We start from the raw sequence: 17462 nt of genomic DNA, 5'->3' as shown, positions 1-17462 counted from the left end.
ACCCCCTACATGGATGAAGAAGATTCCATCTTTGCTCTTTTCTCTTAACAACAGCTGCTCGAACACCTCTTGGTGGAATTTTTTCTTCTTCTCCTCTTCGTGATAATTTCACAAAAAATAACACATGAATATGCTGTCATTTTTTGTTCTTGAGCTCTCTGTTCATCTCCTTGGTGGATCCCAGCGACCTTAACTAACATATCCTACTAATAGTTGTCCGGACACTTATATAGGCTTATATCTGCAGTTTTGGTCTGGAACTTTACTGACACTGTTCATACTGAGCTACCATAAATCCCACCAGCTTTACAGAATAGAAGGGAAACTTTTAGCTGATGTTTCAACTCAAATCTCATGGTCATTTAGTCCCACTTGATTACTAATAATATAGCCGTCCAATACTCTAAAACTGATTGGAAAATTTTGAATGATTTTAAACGTCTCTGATGCCTTTTCGAATTAAATGACTAAAATAAGAAGATAATTCGAAATTTATGTCATTGTTCTGGAATATGTATGTCATGTAAGGAATATACATCACCTTCAGAGAAGAAAAATTTCACGTTCATTTATAGAGATTTCGCGTTTTTTTGTCGTTTCTAGTACTTCCGGCTCAATCCCAGAAATTATCTTTAGGAAAGTTTGAACTTTGAAAGTTCAATAAAATAATGCAACAAACCTACTCGTGTACGGAAGATTACAATTCATCAAAAAACCGAATCTGAGGACAAAATATCAGGCCATGTTGCTAAATAACGACGTAAATTTTTTTTTTTCAACATCTAAATATGCCATTGATTCCGATATTATTGATTGATTTTGAGATGATTTCTTGAGTTGGAAATATATGAACCTCAGAATAATAAAAGTTGCCTGAAAAAAAGTACTAAAAATGTTTTAAGTTACGAGAGAAAACTCGAGTTTTACGAACTTGAAAGGTCTTGATCTTGCAAAGAAAAAAGCTAAATCCTAAAATAGGCTCATTTTACGAAAATCAAAAATTTTCGAAACTTCCGTTGAATGTTATATTATTTGTTAAATGTTGAATTATTTTATACTATGATATATATGATGTGTATTATTATCCTCTTCAGTTTGGAAAGAAACTTTGAATTTTACGTTTTTAACGGTCATTTTTAATTGTGAAACCACTTAAAATTAGTTTCTATCGATAGATGATTATGAATAAATTGCAGCGAAATATTATTAAAATAACTAGAACTAATTCTGATCTTTCTGTAAGCTTTTAATTTAGATAGGTAGAATTTTTTATAAAGTTTTTTCTTAAGTCTCTTATAGGCAACGCCAGAACTGAGTAAGTTATAATTAAAAACACACTTGTGTAAGAAAAACTGTGCTTTACATAAAAATAAGAAAGCGCCTCGGAGGTAGGTAGTCAGGTGCCGCAAATTATAAGATTTTCTTTGAAATACGAGTAATTTTATAGCATCGAAATTAACTCGTAAATCGAGTTCTCACCGTATTTATAACTCTATCTGAATCCTTTTGCCGTTTCAGATCTCAAACCTTGGCTTTATTTGACTTTATAGATTGGACTTTAACATTAAATAGATTTGACGTTATTTGAGACGGAATAATGTTATCCTAATCATAAAGCAGAAAAATTCAACATCATCCATTGTCGGATCTAAAACCTCGGAAAAATAAGTAATTCAATAAAAAGGAAAAAGGGAGGGATATAAATACAGGATGAATAATTTCAAGAGGCAAAATATAAATTCGTTTCACCACAAACTGGGGGAAAAAAAGCAATCAATGACGAAATATTACAAGAGAATAAATCTACAGAACACATAGAATCATCGTTGTAGTATGTATCTGCAATATTTATTCGTACCCGAGAAAACTGCCATCAATCATCCCAATAACGATGATCATCATCATTCCGGTAGGAAAGACAGACCAAAAAATGCGATATAATGAAGCTGGTGCAGTTCCGACAACTAACACCCGTTTGTCAGCCACTAAAAACGATGCCATTCGCACACTTTCAACACACGTAAGAATACATACTATCCCTTTTTCAATCGATCCTATAAGTTATAAGTGACTCGACACACCAACCAGTGATTTTCTAGTTCGAATCTGGCAGGACCTTATTTATTTCTTTATATTTTGGCATCATTTTCCGCTATTGGGTACAAATCTCAAAAAAATGGGAGTCTTCCCAATCCTCTCACTCGCCATTGAAATAATTACTGGAATTAAAGCTATTTTAGTATGCATGTGGTAAAAGCAATAAATAAAGGCAGGGATAGGGGGAAAAGAAAAATTTTTTTTTTGGCAGAACTCTTTTTCCTTTGGTGTGTGTGTGTGTGTGTTGTCCTTGGTGGATGAATTCAGTGCACGTTCCAAGCATACACTCATAGAAACAAACGTACTAAAGAGAAAGAAAAAAACGAATCCTGAGAATATTAGTATAGACGCGTGAGGCGACTATCAATTAATAAGTAAATAAATCGATTCTGACCTTAAGGGGGTCTTCGATACATCACATGATTGTCGTCGTAATAACTATCGCAAACGCATGATGGGGATGACGGCAAAAAAAAAAAAATAGTTTCGGAATTGTCACTCCGGGGCCCCTTCCAATATAATAATAATGTAATTGTGATACGCGAAGGATGATGGAAAAGATCTGAAATTATCATCGTCTTTCCTTTTACACGAAGAGATGCAATTAAGTGGAAAGAAAAGCGAGAGTCTTTAATAATAGCTATAATTTCGTGGTCCAAGAAAAAGTACGTGGCCGCATGAGATATAAAAAAAAAGTGTCGCGAAGTGGTGCCACAACATGTAGATTTCTTCCGTCAGATGCTCTTCCATCGCCTTATCGAATATAAAATTGGTATCAGTTATCTAAAGGGTGGCAGCAGGACTTGTTTCTTGGGTCATTGGATAACAGATACATTGTGGCAGGGTCGTAACTAGGATTTTTGAAACCCGGGCAAACATTATTTTGCAGCCCCCACACCTTTAAAATCATATAATTTTACAACCGTTCTTTGTTCCCACCTAAAACTTCCGCCCACTAAATTTTTCCGCCCGATGAAGTTGTTCCCCCCCCCCCTCTAGTTACGGCCCTGGACATTTAGTGGGAGTTATGTAATTTTTCGTGGTCGGATTGATGAATAGAATCGGGATTTTAGAACGGGATTTAGTAACTCACTTAATCGGGATTTTAGATCCCGATTAAGTGAGTTACTTCAAACTCTTTCTTGGTTATCACTATGTTTTTGTTTCACTCAATTTTCTCACTTCTCGAAATTGTAAACTTTTAATCCACCTTGAAGATCTAGTTAACGCACTTTTGAAACACTTTTTAGACCCGAAGCTACTGTAGCTTTACCATCCGATTATCCGGGATTTGAAAAATCCCAGGCACCAGGTCAACATGAGGGCTAGAAAATCGGTATTGGCACCTAAAATTTTCTGCATTTGTTTGTTAAATTTTTGGATGTCATAATAATGCCTCTCTTCCAACATCCGAAGGGGTCATTAAGCCCCCAGAAAAGTCGGGGGGAAGGAGGAAACATTGTTATACTACAGTATTTGGAGCTGGTTTTACAGGAGAAAAAAAATCAATGCTTCTCTCCAAAGCAATTTGGCTGTCACCTAACTCTTTGTTTTCGATTTGTCAACCGCTGCCATTTTTTTTGTCCTCAAACAGACCATACTTCATAAATTTCGCCACGGATCAAAATTCACGACCACTACGTCGACGTAGGAATTTATTTTCATACAGAACTTATTTCAAACAAAATGTTTGGTAGAAAATATTCTTAAAAATGTGCAATTACACTGAATACATATCAAAACCATTTCGTATCAGTATAGTAGGCCTACTCTAATAACACACCATTCCCACGGGAAGAATAAAATAGCGCGGAGGACAATACATAGAGAAGGAGTTGGTTCCATTTATAGAGAATTATATTTATAAATGAATAAAAAAAAAAGTGTGTATATAACGTAACCAGAGGCTATTCAATACACGAAGGTAAGGATCAATCTTGCACAGAACCACGAAAACTTGCACCTTATCGCTTCCTGGATGCTCTTTCTTTTTGCCACAAGAAAAGAAATATTACGTATAGAGAGTCAGCGGATATTTTTCACTTTTATTCTTATTTTATTTACCCGGACGCCTTTTCTTCATGGCTGCTGCTCCATTTCAGTTGTTCGGAGAATAACAATAACAATAATAATAATAAAATAGCTGCAGCAGTGTAGGCAGGAAAAACAGTGTTATATATATATATATTTAAGGATTCTCAAAGATCAACGGTTACATTTTATATGAACAGCTATGCTGTAAACTCCTTTATTTTGCTTCTTATGGACAGTGGTGTATTTACCGGGAGGGGGGTGAGCGGACTTTATCCCAGAGCAAGTAAGTTCAGAGGGGTGGCAAATTTGAGGAATGGGTGGCCAAGAACAAGGGCAGCAAAACTTGTATAGCCAACCATAAATCTGCCTATGTCCAGAAAGAGAAGGACTAGTGAGAGACTAGGTCAATGAATGACCAAATTCGTGGTTGCAGCGCAGTCCGATTACTTGTCAATTTTACTTTTCTCTTCGATGACAAATTATATTGTATATACAATACAATACAATGTTACTGCAAATTTCGTTAAATATTGACTCTGCCAATGTCCGAAATTCGGACCAAAAGACATGATTCGAGATCATTGGCGTACGCAAATTCTTCGCACCGCCGCTTTGTCCGGTATGAAATAAAATAAAATAAAGTGAATAACCAAAAGAGTAACCCCTAAAGAGTTCACCAGCATGTGAGTGAGTGAGCAAAAAAGTGACTTGAGAACTAGAGCCCAGATGAGTAAGCAAAGGATGGTGACTTATAGCGTAAGCAAGCATGTGAACGATCAAAAGAGTAAGCTAGAGTTTGCAAGCATGTCAGTGAACAAAAGAGTGACCTCTAGACCATTTGCAAGAATGTGAATGACCAACCTAGAGCGTGTGTGTAATGCATGTGAATGAACAACCTAGAGCGTGTGTGTAATGCATGTGAATGACCAACCTAGAGCGTGTATGTAATGCATGTGAATGACCAACCTAGAGCGTGTGTGTAATGCATGTGAATGACCAACCTAGAGCGTGTGTGTAATGCATGTGAATGACCAACCTAGAGCGTGTGTGTAATGCATGTGAATGACCAAAAACTGACCTAGAGCATGTACAAGTATGTGAATGATCAAAAGCGATACCGTGTCAGTGAATAATCAAAAGAGTGCCCTACTACGAATTAAACCATCATTCAGCTCGTTCACATTCCTCTACGGAATTTCTAACGAATTGGCACATGTCGGAATGTGTGAGTTGTGAACCAGGCGTGACGTTTATTTCTGTGTAATGTTTGTTGTGCGTAGTGCTGCCCTCTACCATCAATTTTCCGAACCATGAGTGAAGTGCAACGATTGAATAATTGTACTGTTGTAGGTTTGTTGCTCTCTGTGGCGAGACTTTTTAACGGGGAGATCGGCTCGCATTTGCGCCTCGAAGTTAGGAACCACAGAAAATTAACTTCCACCATCCACCACTGTAGTGACGGTGGGATTCGAACCCGACAAAAGAGTGACCAAGAGAGCGTGTGAGCGACCAAAAGAGAGACTTTCTGACTTACAGAAACAGGTATACTTGAAGTGCTGCGGGCCAAGCGGACAGATATATTACTAGAAGAAAAAAACGAGCAAAACGAAACGAAAAGTTGAACAAGAAAAGTACGAAAGCCTGAATAACCAAGCGAAGATCAAAGATGTTCGGAAAGAAAATTCACATTCCTCTGTGCAGGGCCGTCTTTAGAGTATCATGTGCCCCCGGGCCAAGTGGTTTTTCGGAGGCCCTACTTGGTAAAGCCTGGAAAATTTCGACCGGATCTCATTTTTGTGAGGCCCCTCTTCTCTTGAGGCCCCCGGGCCGTGCCCGGGTGGGCCCATGCGTTAAGACGGCACTGCCTCTGTGGGGAATCGAACCACCAATGTCTCATCTCACCGTCCGGGCGAATGTTCTAACCATTGAACTACAGAGGACAGACATTTTCCTTCCTTAGAGCATATGTATGAATGCTGAACGAGACTGCGCATGGACAGCCTCCTAGCTCAGCTAATAGCTCTTACGACGTTAGCCCCCAGATGGCGACATATAGAGAGAAACGATGTCACTCTCCGCTGTTCATACGAAGTACTAAAGCCTAAATAACCTATACGTCGCCATCTAGGAGCTAACGTCGTAAGGGGGGGGGGGGAAACATCTCGATCTCCACCTGGTTATTCAGGCTTTCATACTTCGTATGAACAACGGAGTGACATCGTTTCTCTCTAAGAACAAGAGTTTCGAAAGCTTTTCCGGCTGTATATGTACGGTCAAGTATATGCAAATCTATTTTCCCATGCGAATATTAACAGGAATCGTTCCGAAATATTTCCGAAGTTTAATGGGATGGCCAAAAATGAAAAGGATGCAATTATGGTACCTACAGACAGTACGAGACGCATGCGCACCACTTCCATTTGCTGCGTGCATCGAAATAAAAACACTATGAAACCGGTTCTACTCCGCAAAACGAATAAAAGAGTGTCACTTCCACAAGTCGTTCAGTCGGATCATAAATTCGGATGAATATGACGAATTCCCCCGTTACCGAATTTAGTGTTGTGTGTGCGTGCATAGCAGCATAGTATGTGTGGACGGACGGTCAACGAACGCCTTTTTAATACGTGAAAGCTACCATCACCAATGCGTATTTTGGTGTATAGGGCCCCGTTCTAGCGGACGAAGGGTGGACCGTCACGGATGGTCGGCAGACCCAGGCTTAAATCCATTTCGTTGCTTATCTAGAGCTTATAGCACTTGAAAGAGTTGCACGAGGATTCTCATGAGTGTTTTTTGTGCTTCAAATGAGATGTATTGTAACTAACTGTACGTGGAATATTTCAAGAATCAAATAAGTGACATTTAAAAGTATTTACCGCAAAGCTTCCCATTGGAATAGGCGTCTTTTCTAGGAACTTTCGCAGGCCCCTATTTATTAAATTTATAACGTAAAAGAACAAATAATAAAATTCGTCTAGGAGCCCCAATTTTTCGTAAGTTAGCTGAGTGTTGAAAGCTTAAATTTTCCTTCAGCCGTTAGTATAGATAAATAAAACCGCTCACAACCCCGGACTGATGCAAAGATGAAGACAGCCATCACGTCGATGTAACGTACAAGCCCTTTGACTAAAATGTATAGCTGAACCCAATGACTTGGGACAGAAATTGCACGTGCGCCCAGTGGAACAAAAGGGCCGGAGACCGCAACCTGGGATTGCGAAATCCGTGGAAAAGACTTGTGGGCAAGTAGGAAGAAGAATCAATTGCCATGTTGAAGTGGGAGAGATTTGAGAATGGTCAAAATACACAATGTATACAAAATATATAAACAGCGCCTCCACTGTGACGGGAAACGAAGAAACAAAGCCTCCGTCCACAGTGCTGGGCAGTTTTATTTCCCTTTCCTTTTACGGAATATGCAATATACACACACACAGAAGACACACAGAGCCTCCACTGCGACGCGAATAATCAAACAGAGCCTCCGTTGACAGTGCTGGGCATTCACATTTGAATTTTACTCACATATATTATTTACATTACAGAAATTTCCCTTTTTTATACTATTGGGAATGCACATAAACATTAATATGAAGGTAATGCCTATTAGAAACAAATATCACCATAAGCTCATACAAACATTCAGGGTTACAAAATTATTATTTTACACCCCCAGTTTGACGGGAATAATCAAACACAGCCTCCGTTCACAACGCTGGGCGGCAGCGATCCCATTTGAATTACAGCCGTAAGCATAGAATGGCAAAGAGACGCATAAACCTTCAAATTTACAAATAAATGTGTCTATTTGCTTCGGCGTTACATTGATCTAGGAGTAGCTAGACCAGTGGTTCCCCAACTTTTGTCCCCACCGGTTCCCTTACCCTACTCACGGTTTATGTGTAGCTCGAGAATAGTTTAGTAGACATTTTCACTTATAAAAGAACCATTTCGAAGCATAAATAGGCACACCAATCAATATGTCCAGCTTGCCATGACGCCACTGACAAAGGTTGGCGACGCACACTTCGAGAAACACTCTAGTAGAGGTACAGGGATCCCAACAAAATCTGCTTTATTATTCCCCTGATTTTGTCTATTCGCTTCGGCGTGAAAAAGCACTATCGACATTTGATACCTAAATGACGTCTCCATAAAGAATGCCCAAGTATTCTTACCGTGGTACATCCACAGGCAGTTTTAGGTATGGCTCCTTGAAAACCCCAGGCTGACTTATCCACCATATTTTAGTGAAGAGTGACGTCAGTATTATCGCTATAGCCAAAGCTGCTCCCTATCCTGCTTTTTTTTAACGATTAGATGTCACTTGAAGCAGAAAACTGATTCTGCTCTCCAAAAGATGGACGATGAGCCCACATGCCACACGCGCCTTGGCTCTTGGGCTGCCCAAACACGTGCGGCCGCATAGAGACCAAAATCAGGAGCGAAGGGAAAAAAAGTAGTTGCGGAAAAAATGTTTTGTCAGTAAAATTCAAACAATAAATGTATAATGAATGGCATATATAATTTGCAGAAATTTTTTTTAATTTTTAATGCATATCACGAATTTCCTGAAGGTCATTTTACTGGCGTGGCTTATACACCGGAGGGGTTGCCGTAAAGCTGTCCCGGACGGAATTTGTTTCGAGCAGCTCCTGTGGGTATCATTTAATGAAAAGGATAAAACATAATGTGTGTGTGTGTGTGAAATCCACTTCATTCGGGAAATGTCTCTCAATATTAAAATGCATTATATCCCATCGTACAGGTGACTGAAAGCTTCACTGAAGCTCAACGCCCCCGTCAAAACTGGACCAGAAAAAAATTGTTTCACGCGTCTCATTGCTTCATAGTTGTCTAACATCCATATTATACTCATGATATAATTTATTCAATTTTTCTCAAGTTTTTAAATGAACTAGCTTCCTCAACTAAATGTATAGATTACGAAATCACGATATAATAAATATGAATATGGTGATAAATCAATTTCATCACCTTATAAGTAACAGTGACTATTAATATTATACGATGAATTATTCTATGAGAGATCATGTCATATTTATATCCTTGATAAGAAAATCAAATGCTGTCAAAATCAAGTCGAGATTTAGCCCATAACCGAAATCATTCTTTGCGTCGTTATCAGTATCCAGAACGGAAGTTGCACGCGACTGCGCAGTTGAGGAACCGGAACTTCCGGGTGATAAAAAAAAAGTTTCATAGGAGAGGAAACGAAAAGCTATGGTTCAAAGGGGGAAAAAACAAAACAATCACGAATGAAATCACTGTCCTGCGACATGAGAATCACTATTAAATGTAATGTCCGTTAAACGCTAAAAATTGAAATCCAAATCGTTTCTTCAAACTTGCCACGGAGAACATTTTTTTCCCCTTAAAATACTGTTAATGCATACACTGGTGTGGACTGTTTAGGTACGCGCATTCTGTTCCTAAGTCTGCCACGGAGCTGGGTTAACTAGAGGCAACGGGATAAGTCTGGTGGCAGAGCACTGTTGTTCATTTTCATTCAGCTAATAATGATTGCATTTAGGTGAAAGCTTAACATAAGTAGTAAAACAGAGTGGACGACAAGCCCTGGACACATTTTAAAAATTAATAACAAGTTCAGCCGATTCACATGAAAAAAATGCAGTTTTTACACTGAATATACTTATCATATATTACTTATCATGGTCTACAGTTTTCTGTTGTCGTTGATGAATTGAAAAAAAGTTCGCTCACAGGTGGCACTGTAAAACGAAGAACTCGGCGTAGCACATGAAATGCAACACAAACAGAGCATAATTGATGTTCATGACAATTTGCGTTGCATAAAACTATCACATTTCAATATCAGCGCCCTCTTTAGATAGGGCTATATCTAAACGGGTGCTGAGAAATGTTGTAGTTTTATGTAATTCACAAATTGTCATGAACATCAATTATGCACTGTTTCTGTTGCATTTGATGTGTTATGTCGAGTTTTTTTATTTTACCGCGCCATCTGAGAGTGAAATTCGAATTTTTTTTTAAATTTATATAAAAAAAATTAGGCCAACTATTTTAGTGTAAATTGCACGTTTTTTTGTCAATTGGTTGATTTGTTAATTATTTCAAAATGTGTCCAGGACTTCTTGTCCAAACCGTACATTTGACTAAAATTTAATTGTTTGCTTTTAATTATGACGCTGAAAGTCAGTTTAAAAATAGTTGTTGATTCAATTTTTTCGATGAAGAGATTACCAAAAATCTTCCGAGATAATCCCGGAACCCCCTATACGAGGATTACAGTTTGAGAAACACTATTCAAGCCAGGTTTCTACAGCACGTGCAACGTGAAAACTCTGATTGGTCAAAAAAAACCTGAATTTCAAGTTTTTAACCAATCAGCGTTTTCACGCTGCACACGGCGCAGAAATTCTACTCCTAGGAAAACCTGGCTTTACGGATTCACGAATGAATTTAAGAGAAGCTGCAACTTACCAGCCGCCTCTTAGGCTTGATGAGAGGCCGATTCTGGCCGTTCATTTTGTGATAGAGACCGCAAGCGTTGCACAGGTAGTGACCTGTGCCGTCACGACGCCATAACGGCGTCGAAGTGGCACCACAGTTAACGCACTCCCGGCCTTCTGCAAGAGAAAAAAATCAGAAACAAAATGTACATATTTTTTGCAGTAGACCTGCACAAACAAAAATTTTCAATGAAATGTAAGCTTTTTTCTCAAAAAACGTACGTAAATTATGACCTGCATCCGAATGACACACAACATACCGGCCTTACCGATGATTGAAGTATCTTTCACATGTTGATTGCGAGCACCACGATGTTGAATTAAGCACCTAGCAATGCTCAATGCTGTGGCCCGATTTCATAATTACATTGACGTACAACCCAGTTAGTAAACATAAATTCCATTTAAAAATTTACGTTAAGTTGATTTGAATTTAACTGCTTCGCTTACAACTTACAATACGATTGGCAAGAAATTCTGATGATTTCTGTTCGACGAATCGGCGATAAATATGGCAACCTTGTCGTAATCTAACATGCGTAATCCGCATGTTAGCAAAAAAGTAAGAAAAAAACCAAACGTAAAAAGAAAACAGGTACAATAGATACTTTACTCTCTCACTCTCTTATCTGTAAAGTGTTACAGATAAGAGATACTTACACATAAGAGAGTTGTGTACGAATTAGATTTTCACCCTCACCTATCTGTTCTCTTTCACTCGTATGTACATGTATATAGTAGAAGGATACCTTACAGAGGTAAAAATAAATACTTTTTATCCATAGGGTTGCAACAAAGTTTCGCGGTGATGACGAGAGAAGAAAGAACACAGACAGACTTGTTTGAATTTATTCCACTGGCGTTTGAATGCAATATTATGTCCTTGATCGTAAAGTGGTTAAGCGTATGCTGCCAGATTAGTGCTCTATCATGGTGCTCACGACTCGAGAAATGCTAAAGATCTATGTTCCAATTACTACCGATCCCGCTTATAACGTTTCCCCTCTCAGTACGACTTATTTTCAGGGCTCCTAACTCTTACTAATACTCATAAAGATTTCTCATTTAAAACGTTTTCCCGCATAAAACATTTTCCATGACGGTTTTATAAAAAGTTATAAGTGGGATCCACTGTAAATACAGACAAACCACGTTATAGCACTCCCCCCCCCACCACCACCCCGCGATGCCGCGTAAACCCCGCTTAGCGCTAGAAATTTTAGGTGAACAAATTTTTCCATGTATAGGAATTGCACGGGTTAATTTGCTATTTGATGTAACGTCAAACTCGTTATAGCGCCAGAATTCTGCTGACAAATGGCGTCAAATCGTTGTTCGACTACGTACTTATAAGGCACTAATTCCTTGGACATCCATATTTTTATGTGCATAATTTTTTCATTTACCTCGTTGGGCAATTTGCCTGTTGAGGTCTTTGTAGTTCATGTGCGTATGTAACGACATGTAAAATAATTAATATATATATTTTTAATCATATCGTGAGTTTATTTCTGCTGCAAAAACTGATAAGATCATTATGTTCTCCTTATTTCACTTATTAATTACAATTATTGCAAAGGCATTAATCAAGAATCGCATGAGTCAGATGATAATAACTTGTTTCAAATCATGTTAAAAAAATGCTTTCTTTTTTCCCCTAAGAACATGGCGGACTTCATTCTTTAGGAAATACAAATATTAGAACATCTTGATAAGAATGGATTAATAAGGGGGAAAAAAATTCTACACCCACTCGCAGTTTTCTTCTTGCTAATGAGGACATTCCTAAGGGAAAAAGAAAAATACTTAAGGGAAGGTGGAATATTTGCAATTATTTTATGATAGAAAACGTGATTATTAGATTAATTACTGAGTAATCAACTTGATTATTCATGTTACGAGTTGGTAAGAATAAAGGTTGAGGAATTATGATTTATCTGAGAATTTCTATGAGATTATCATTATTATTATTATTAGGATAATGTGGTTATGAGTTCGTATACAAAATATGGTCGAACAAATATATTCAAATGACAAAATATTCGTGGGATATGTAACAAAATCAGCTCTCATGTTTAGCAATGGTGGAAAAGGGGGAAAAAAGTGGTTTTGTCTGGTGACACGTTAGAAAATACACAAGGTCTCCTCTTCACGATAGAATGATTCCTAAAATAACTTTATAACGATGATAAAGTTCACTTCAGTGAACTGAAGATGTTATGGGAATATGTATATGAATGTACGTACACAGTATATATTCTGATATAAAATTGATCATGCGCTACTTGCAGCGGAATTACTCGATGCCATCTGAATAATTTACAAATACGGACGGAGCAGCCAAGCGCAATGGATATAGTGCACGCTATATCTTATCATTATTCGTGTTACGAGCTGATAATAACCTCAATACTGATTAATTTCATTTTTTGATCAGAATGATGACCAGGGCTGTCGCGAAACGTATGTAGTCATCCTCGAAGCCACTGGAGATGGAAAGGGGGTGCTTCACGATAACATTCAATTGGAATTAACAGGCTAAGTGTTTCTTAATCCTTTTGTTTTTGTCGATTGGACAGTACTTTTTACTCGTCTCCCTCCTGTCTCATCGTTTTGGAAGGACACTCTTTCTACTCATCAAGAGGATTTCTGAGTATATTTGAAAATAACCAATTACAAAAATTTATAAATAGGGTGGATTTCCTTAAAAACGGGTTAGATCCCTTTCAGTCTTACTCTCCCGCGGGATATTCGTTCTAAGGTATTTATTTATCTTAACGCCTGTTTATTCGCAGATCTCTGTGCCCCCCTCCCCTCCAATCAGGTGATATGGCCCTCCATCTACTTGATTTTCACACGTGCCCCAATTGAAGGAATTAGTATAATGGAATGCGGTATGGGAAAGAGTTATTCTCACAGACTTCTCTTTTTTGGTACAGAAAAAAAAATTACTTGAAATTTTTGTCGATAGAGGGGCACTGCACGAAAACAAATCAGGATTGAATGGATCCGATCCTTCTTTCAATCTCTTCCTTGCCTGAAACATTCGTAAAGCTTCAGCCGGTGATTCATGTGGCTGAGGTAAGACAACTTCATCAATACCACTTTATCCACCGATGTCAACATCGCACTGAAGACCTCATTAATCACCAGTAGCAGGAAAATTCAGAAATGAGCTGTTAATTGTGCATCCCGTTTTTTATAGGACTCTGATTTACATATTTCCAGTGAGACCTGCTTTCGTGCAGCCTTTTCTATTGACAAAAATTTGAACTAAATTGCTTTTTCTATATCAAAAAAATATCCCTTCGTGAACTTTTTCCGCAATCTGCATTCACATATACCAAATCCTCTGATTTTTTTAAATGAATTTTTAACGATTATTACGAAGTTATAAGACACCGTATTTCGTAAATATTAGATACATTGTATTTTATAAACACATATCTTTTCCTCTCACGAAAGAGGCATAAATGTGCAAATTCTTGGGGAAAAGAACGTGGGTAATGTGTGACGTTTGAATGTTTACTTTTCTATGGAGGTGCTTTTTTTCTAAAATGTTTTGTAACGTATGTTTCAATACGGATACGCACTCGCGTTTCTGGCAAAATTTAAATAGCTATGTAAATTAGCTGATAGAAAAAAAATTATAATTTGCACATTCATGTTTCTGGCATGAGGAGGTACGATATATCACAAGAACAGAAAGCTCAAAGTAATTACTTTCATATAAACCGTGCATATAATAAAATTTCGCATGCAACATGTTAAAAGGAAAAAAAAATCATTGCAAATAACGTCGTTATATTGCAACCGATCCCTTCTAAATAAGATATTATTGGATTTGATTTCATTTCACATGCGGAAATATCAATTTTTCCTGTCGACCTTACTGCACTTACCAAATTTACTATAGTTATATTTATTATCCGGAATATCAAAATTGATCACACAAAAAATTTCACTTTTTAATAGAAATCATAACTGCCTTCCCTCCGGAGTGAGTGGTTAAAAATAGGAGAAAATAAAAGAGGAGTATATAAAAGTGTTACGGGACAAAACAGCTTTTTCATGCAAGTTGCAGTGCTAAATGCTAGAACAGAAAACAGCGATAATTTGATGCAGGAGAATAATTAAAAAAAAATCACAAAATGCAAAAAAATGCACAAAAAACACACGTTCTATGAGGAATGGTGTTAAATTTGTAATGAGAGGACAAGGAGATATTGAGAGTAGGGAGACAGATAGAGAAAGAAAGAGAGAGAGAGAGAGAGAGCAAAAATGGCAGCAGCAGCATAATATTTCAAGCTTCATAGAGATCAGATAGAGAATAGTGAGCAGAGTTTTCTTCTTACCACTGGGGTTAGAATAGTGAATATCAGAATCAGAACTCCAGAGGGCAAGACCATTGTTAGTCAAAGTCCTGCTATACCCAGACCACAGACTCTTGTCATCTGTAAAAGGAAGGCATCACGTTAACCGTAAAGTTTTAAACACCGACAAATTATTCTCTCTCATTTTGTTTTTAAAAGTCCTTTTACAGGACAAGATTCCGCGGTCCGGTAAAATAAATGCATGCTCAACCCACGGCCCGCGGACCAAATGTGGCCCCGCGACCTCCAACCTAATTTTGTAGAAATGAACTAAACGAAACATTTATACAAATCACTTGAGTGACCCGTGGTGCAGTTCCACATCACTTAGTGCCCACGGCATATTTACAGATGACTTGACCTCGGCACATTTCCAGATCACCTAAGCGGCCTGCGATACATTTACAGATCATTTAAATGACCTGTGGAATATTTACAAATCACTTAAGTGACCTGTTTCACAGTTCTAGAGCACTTAGACCGCCCGCAGCTGAGTTCAACATCACTAAAGTGGCCCGCGGTACATTTTCTAGATCACTTAAGTGACCAGCCGTTCATTCACGGGTCACTTAAGAAATCTACGGCACATTTACAGATCACGTAGATGACTTTCAGCGCAGTTCCATATCACACGTTTTTAAACCAATGAAGTGGCCCGCATTCTCCTGAAGGTTGAGCACCCTTCGGTTAAATAAATACAATATCGAAGTCCTCCCCATGACAGCGTTTCTCAACCTATGGTCCGTGGACCAGAGGCGATTCGCGACGAGGGAAAAGATGGTCCTTAGGGTAACTATATCTCAACGAGGAAAAACACGGGAACGTGATCGTAAATACAAGATGTAATTGTAGCCAAAATAGGCAATTTAGGGGGGGGGGAAGGTCAAATTTGTTAATTATTGCTGAAGGTCACGGATGAAAAAGCTGCCGTAAATCGTAGTGAATAAAAATTTATTTCAATAGCAAAACATTCATCACGACTTGGGTGACCATATTTCATTCAAAAAAAACCGGGAAATCGGGAGCTTAAATGCTGTGAAATACGGAACATCGGCAATTTTTACTAAAAACTTTACCGTAATTCAGCAAAATCACAAATTATTGTTATAAAATTAATTAGCAGGAGATGAAGAATCACTAGAAATCGCAGTGAACTGAAATGTAGTGCATGAGAAAGAAACTGGAACATGACAAATATGTTTGGATGAATACTTATTGTCATAATTGCCATAATATAATTTATATGATTATATTATGGTATAAGTGTATAATTATCTATATAAGTGATGATAATTATCTTCATTCCCAAGTTTAGTGAAGATCAAATTCAAATATGCTTCGTTAAAAAAAACGGGCCAAGTGTATGACCAAAAACACAGGAATATCACTTAAAATACGGGACATTACTGTATTTAATGTATTTTATTTCTACATTTAGAATTATTATTTCATTTCTATATATATATATATATATATATATGCAGAATAGACCAGAGGTCTTCAACCTTTTCCTAGTCGCGAGCACTGCCTGTATCCATCATCAAAACAAGAGCACCCTTATGGCAAGTTTGACACAAAAATGCATAAAATCGGGATGATTTCAATCTTTCAATGTAATTTGTACAAGGAATTTACTTTGGACGTTGATCATGTGCTCGCGAGCACGAAATTGGACACGAGCATCGAGCACTCTAGATGCTTCAGGGAGCACCGTGGTGCTCGCGAGCAACGGGTTGAAGATGCTTGCAGTAGACGGTCGTTAAAACGACCGAACGGACATTTTACTGGTCCTTGGGTTCAGAATGGTTGAGAAACGCTGCTGTACACGTTATTTGTAACGCGTATGCATTGCTACTGATGATAAGATCATGAAAATGTATGCGTAGCAGTAAAGAGATCACGTGGTTTTGAATCGATATATTATTGCTTTTAATAATTGGGATATTTTATTTATATAAACCTAGTTTAGTGATAGTTATTCACCCTCACGTAAGGGGGGCAGTCGTGCTCGTACTTGAAGATTTGCTTAGCGATTTAGGTCAGGACAGGAATCCCAATCCGAATGATCAATACCCATAATACTGTCCATCTGTCACGCCATAACAGTTATTAAAGCTGTCGAAAAGTGATCATGATTCTAACGATATTGACAGACGCTTTCCGGAGGATATTACGAAAAAATTCATAGCTAAAGCAACATAATAGATAAGAGAAAAAAAAAACTCATATGTATATATTTTTTTCCTTAGTAAAAGATAATCTCTCTGGTGGATTTACGAAGCCACGTAGAAAAATGTGACGAGACTCAAAGGATGGTCGCACACCTGCAGTTATACAAATAACAACTCTAGTAGAATGATCTGAATTCTTAGAAAATCCCTTGTACCCTTTTAAGATGCCTACGTATTATGAGACAGTGATATTTGCTAGACATTAGTTT

General features: G+C 37.8%; 1 protein-coding gene across 7 annotated transcripts in view; it reads right to left on the bottom strand.

Annotated features, from left to right (window-relative positions):
• LOC149078933 (GATA-binding factor 2-like) overlaps nt 1-17462 on the bottom strand; it is a 277805-nt gene that overhangs the window by 46121 nt on the left and 214222 nt on the right. For 5 of the 7 annotated variants that reach the window (XM_089241157.1, XM_089241156.1, XM_089241158.1 and 2 more), the window contains 2 exons: nt 15005-15103; nt 10621-10766 (listed from right to left, as the gene is read on the bottom strand). In XM_089241157.1, coding sequence (XP_089097283.1) covers nt 10621-10766; nt 15005-15103 — 245 coding nt within the window. The remainder of the gene's footprint in view (nt 1-10620; nt 10767-15004; nt 15104-17462) is intronic. The other 2 variants (XM_089241160.1, XM_089241159.1) reach the window with 1 other exon arrangement.

This window comes from Pholcus phalangioides, unplaced genomic scaffold (assembly GCF_987345545.1).
Source record: "Pholcus phalangioides strain wild (caught in Gottingen) unplaced genomic scaffold, Ppha-v1.0 ptg000013l_1, whole genome shotgun sequence".
Classification (NCBI taxonomy): domain Eukaryota; kingdom Metazoa; phylum Arthropoda; class Arachnida; order Araneae; family Pholcidae; genus Pholcus; species Pholcus phalangioides.
Note: the sequence above shows the minus strand (reverse complement) of the source record. Positions and strands in the feature narration are given on the sequence as shown.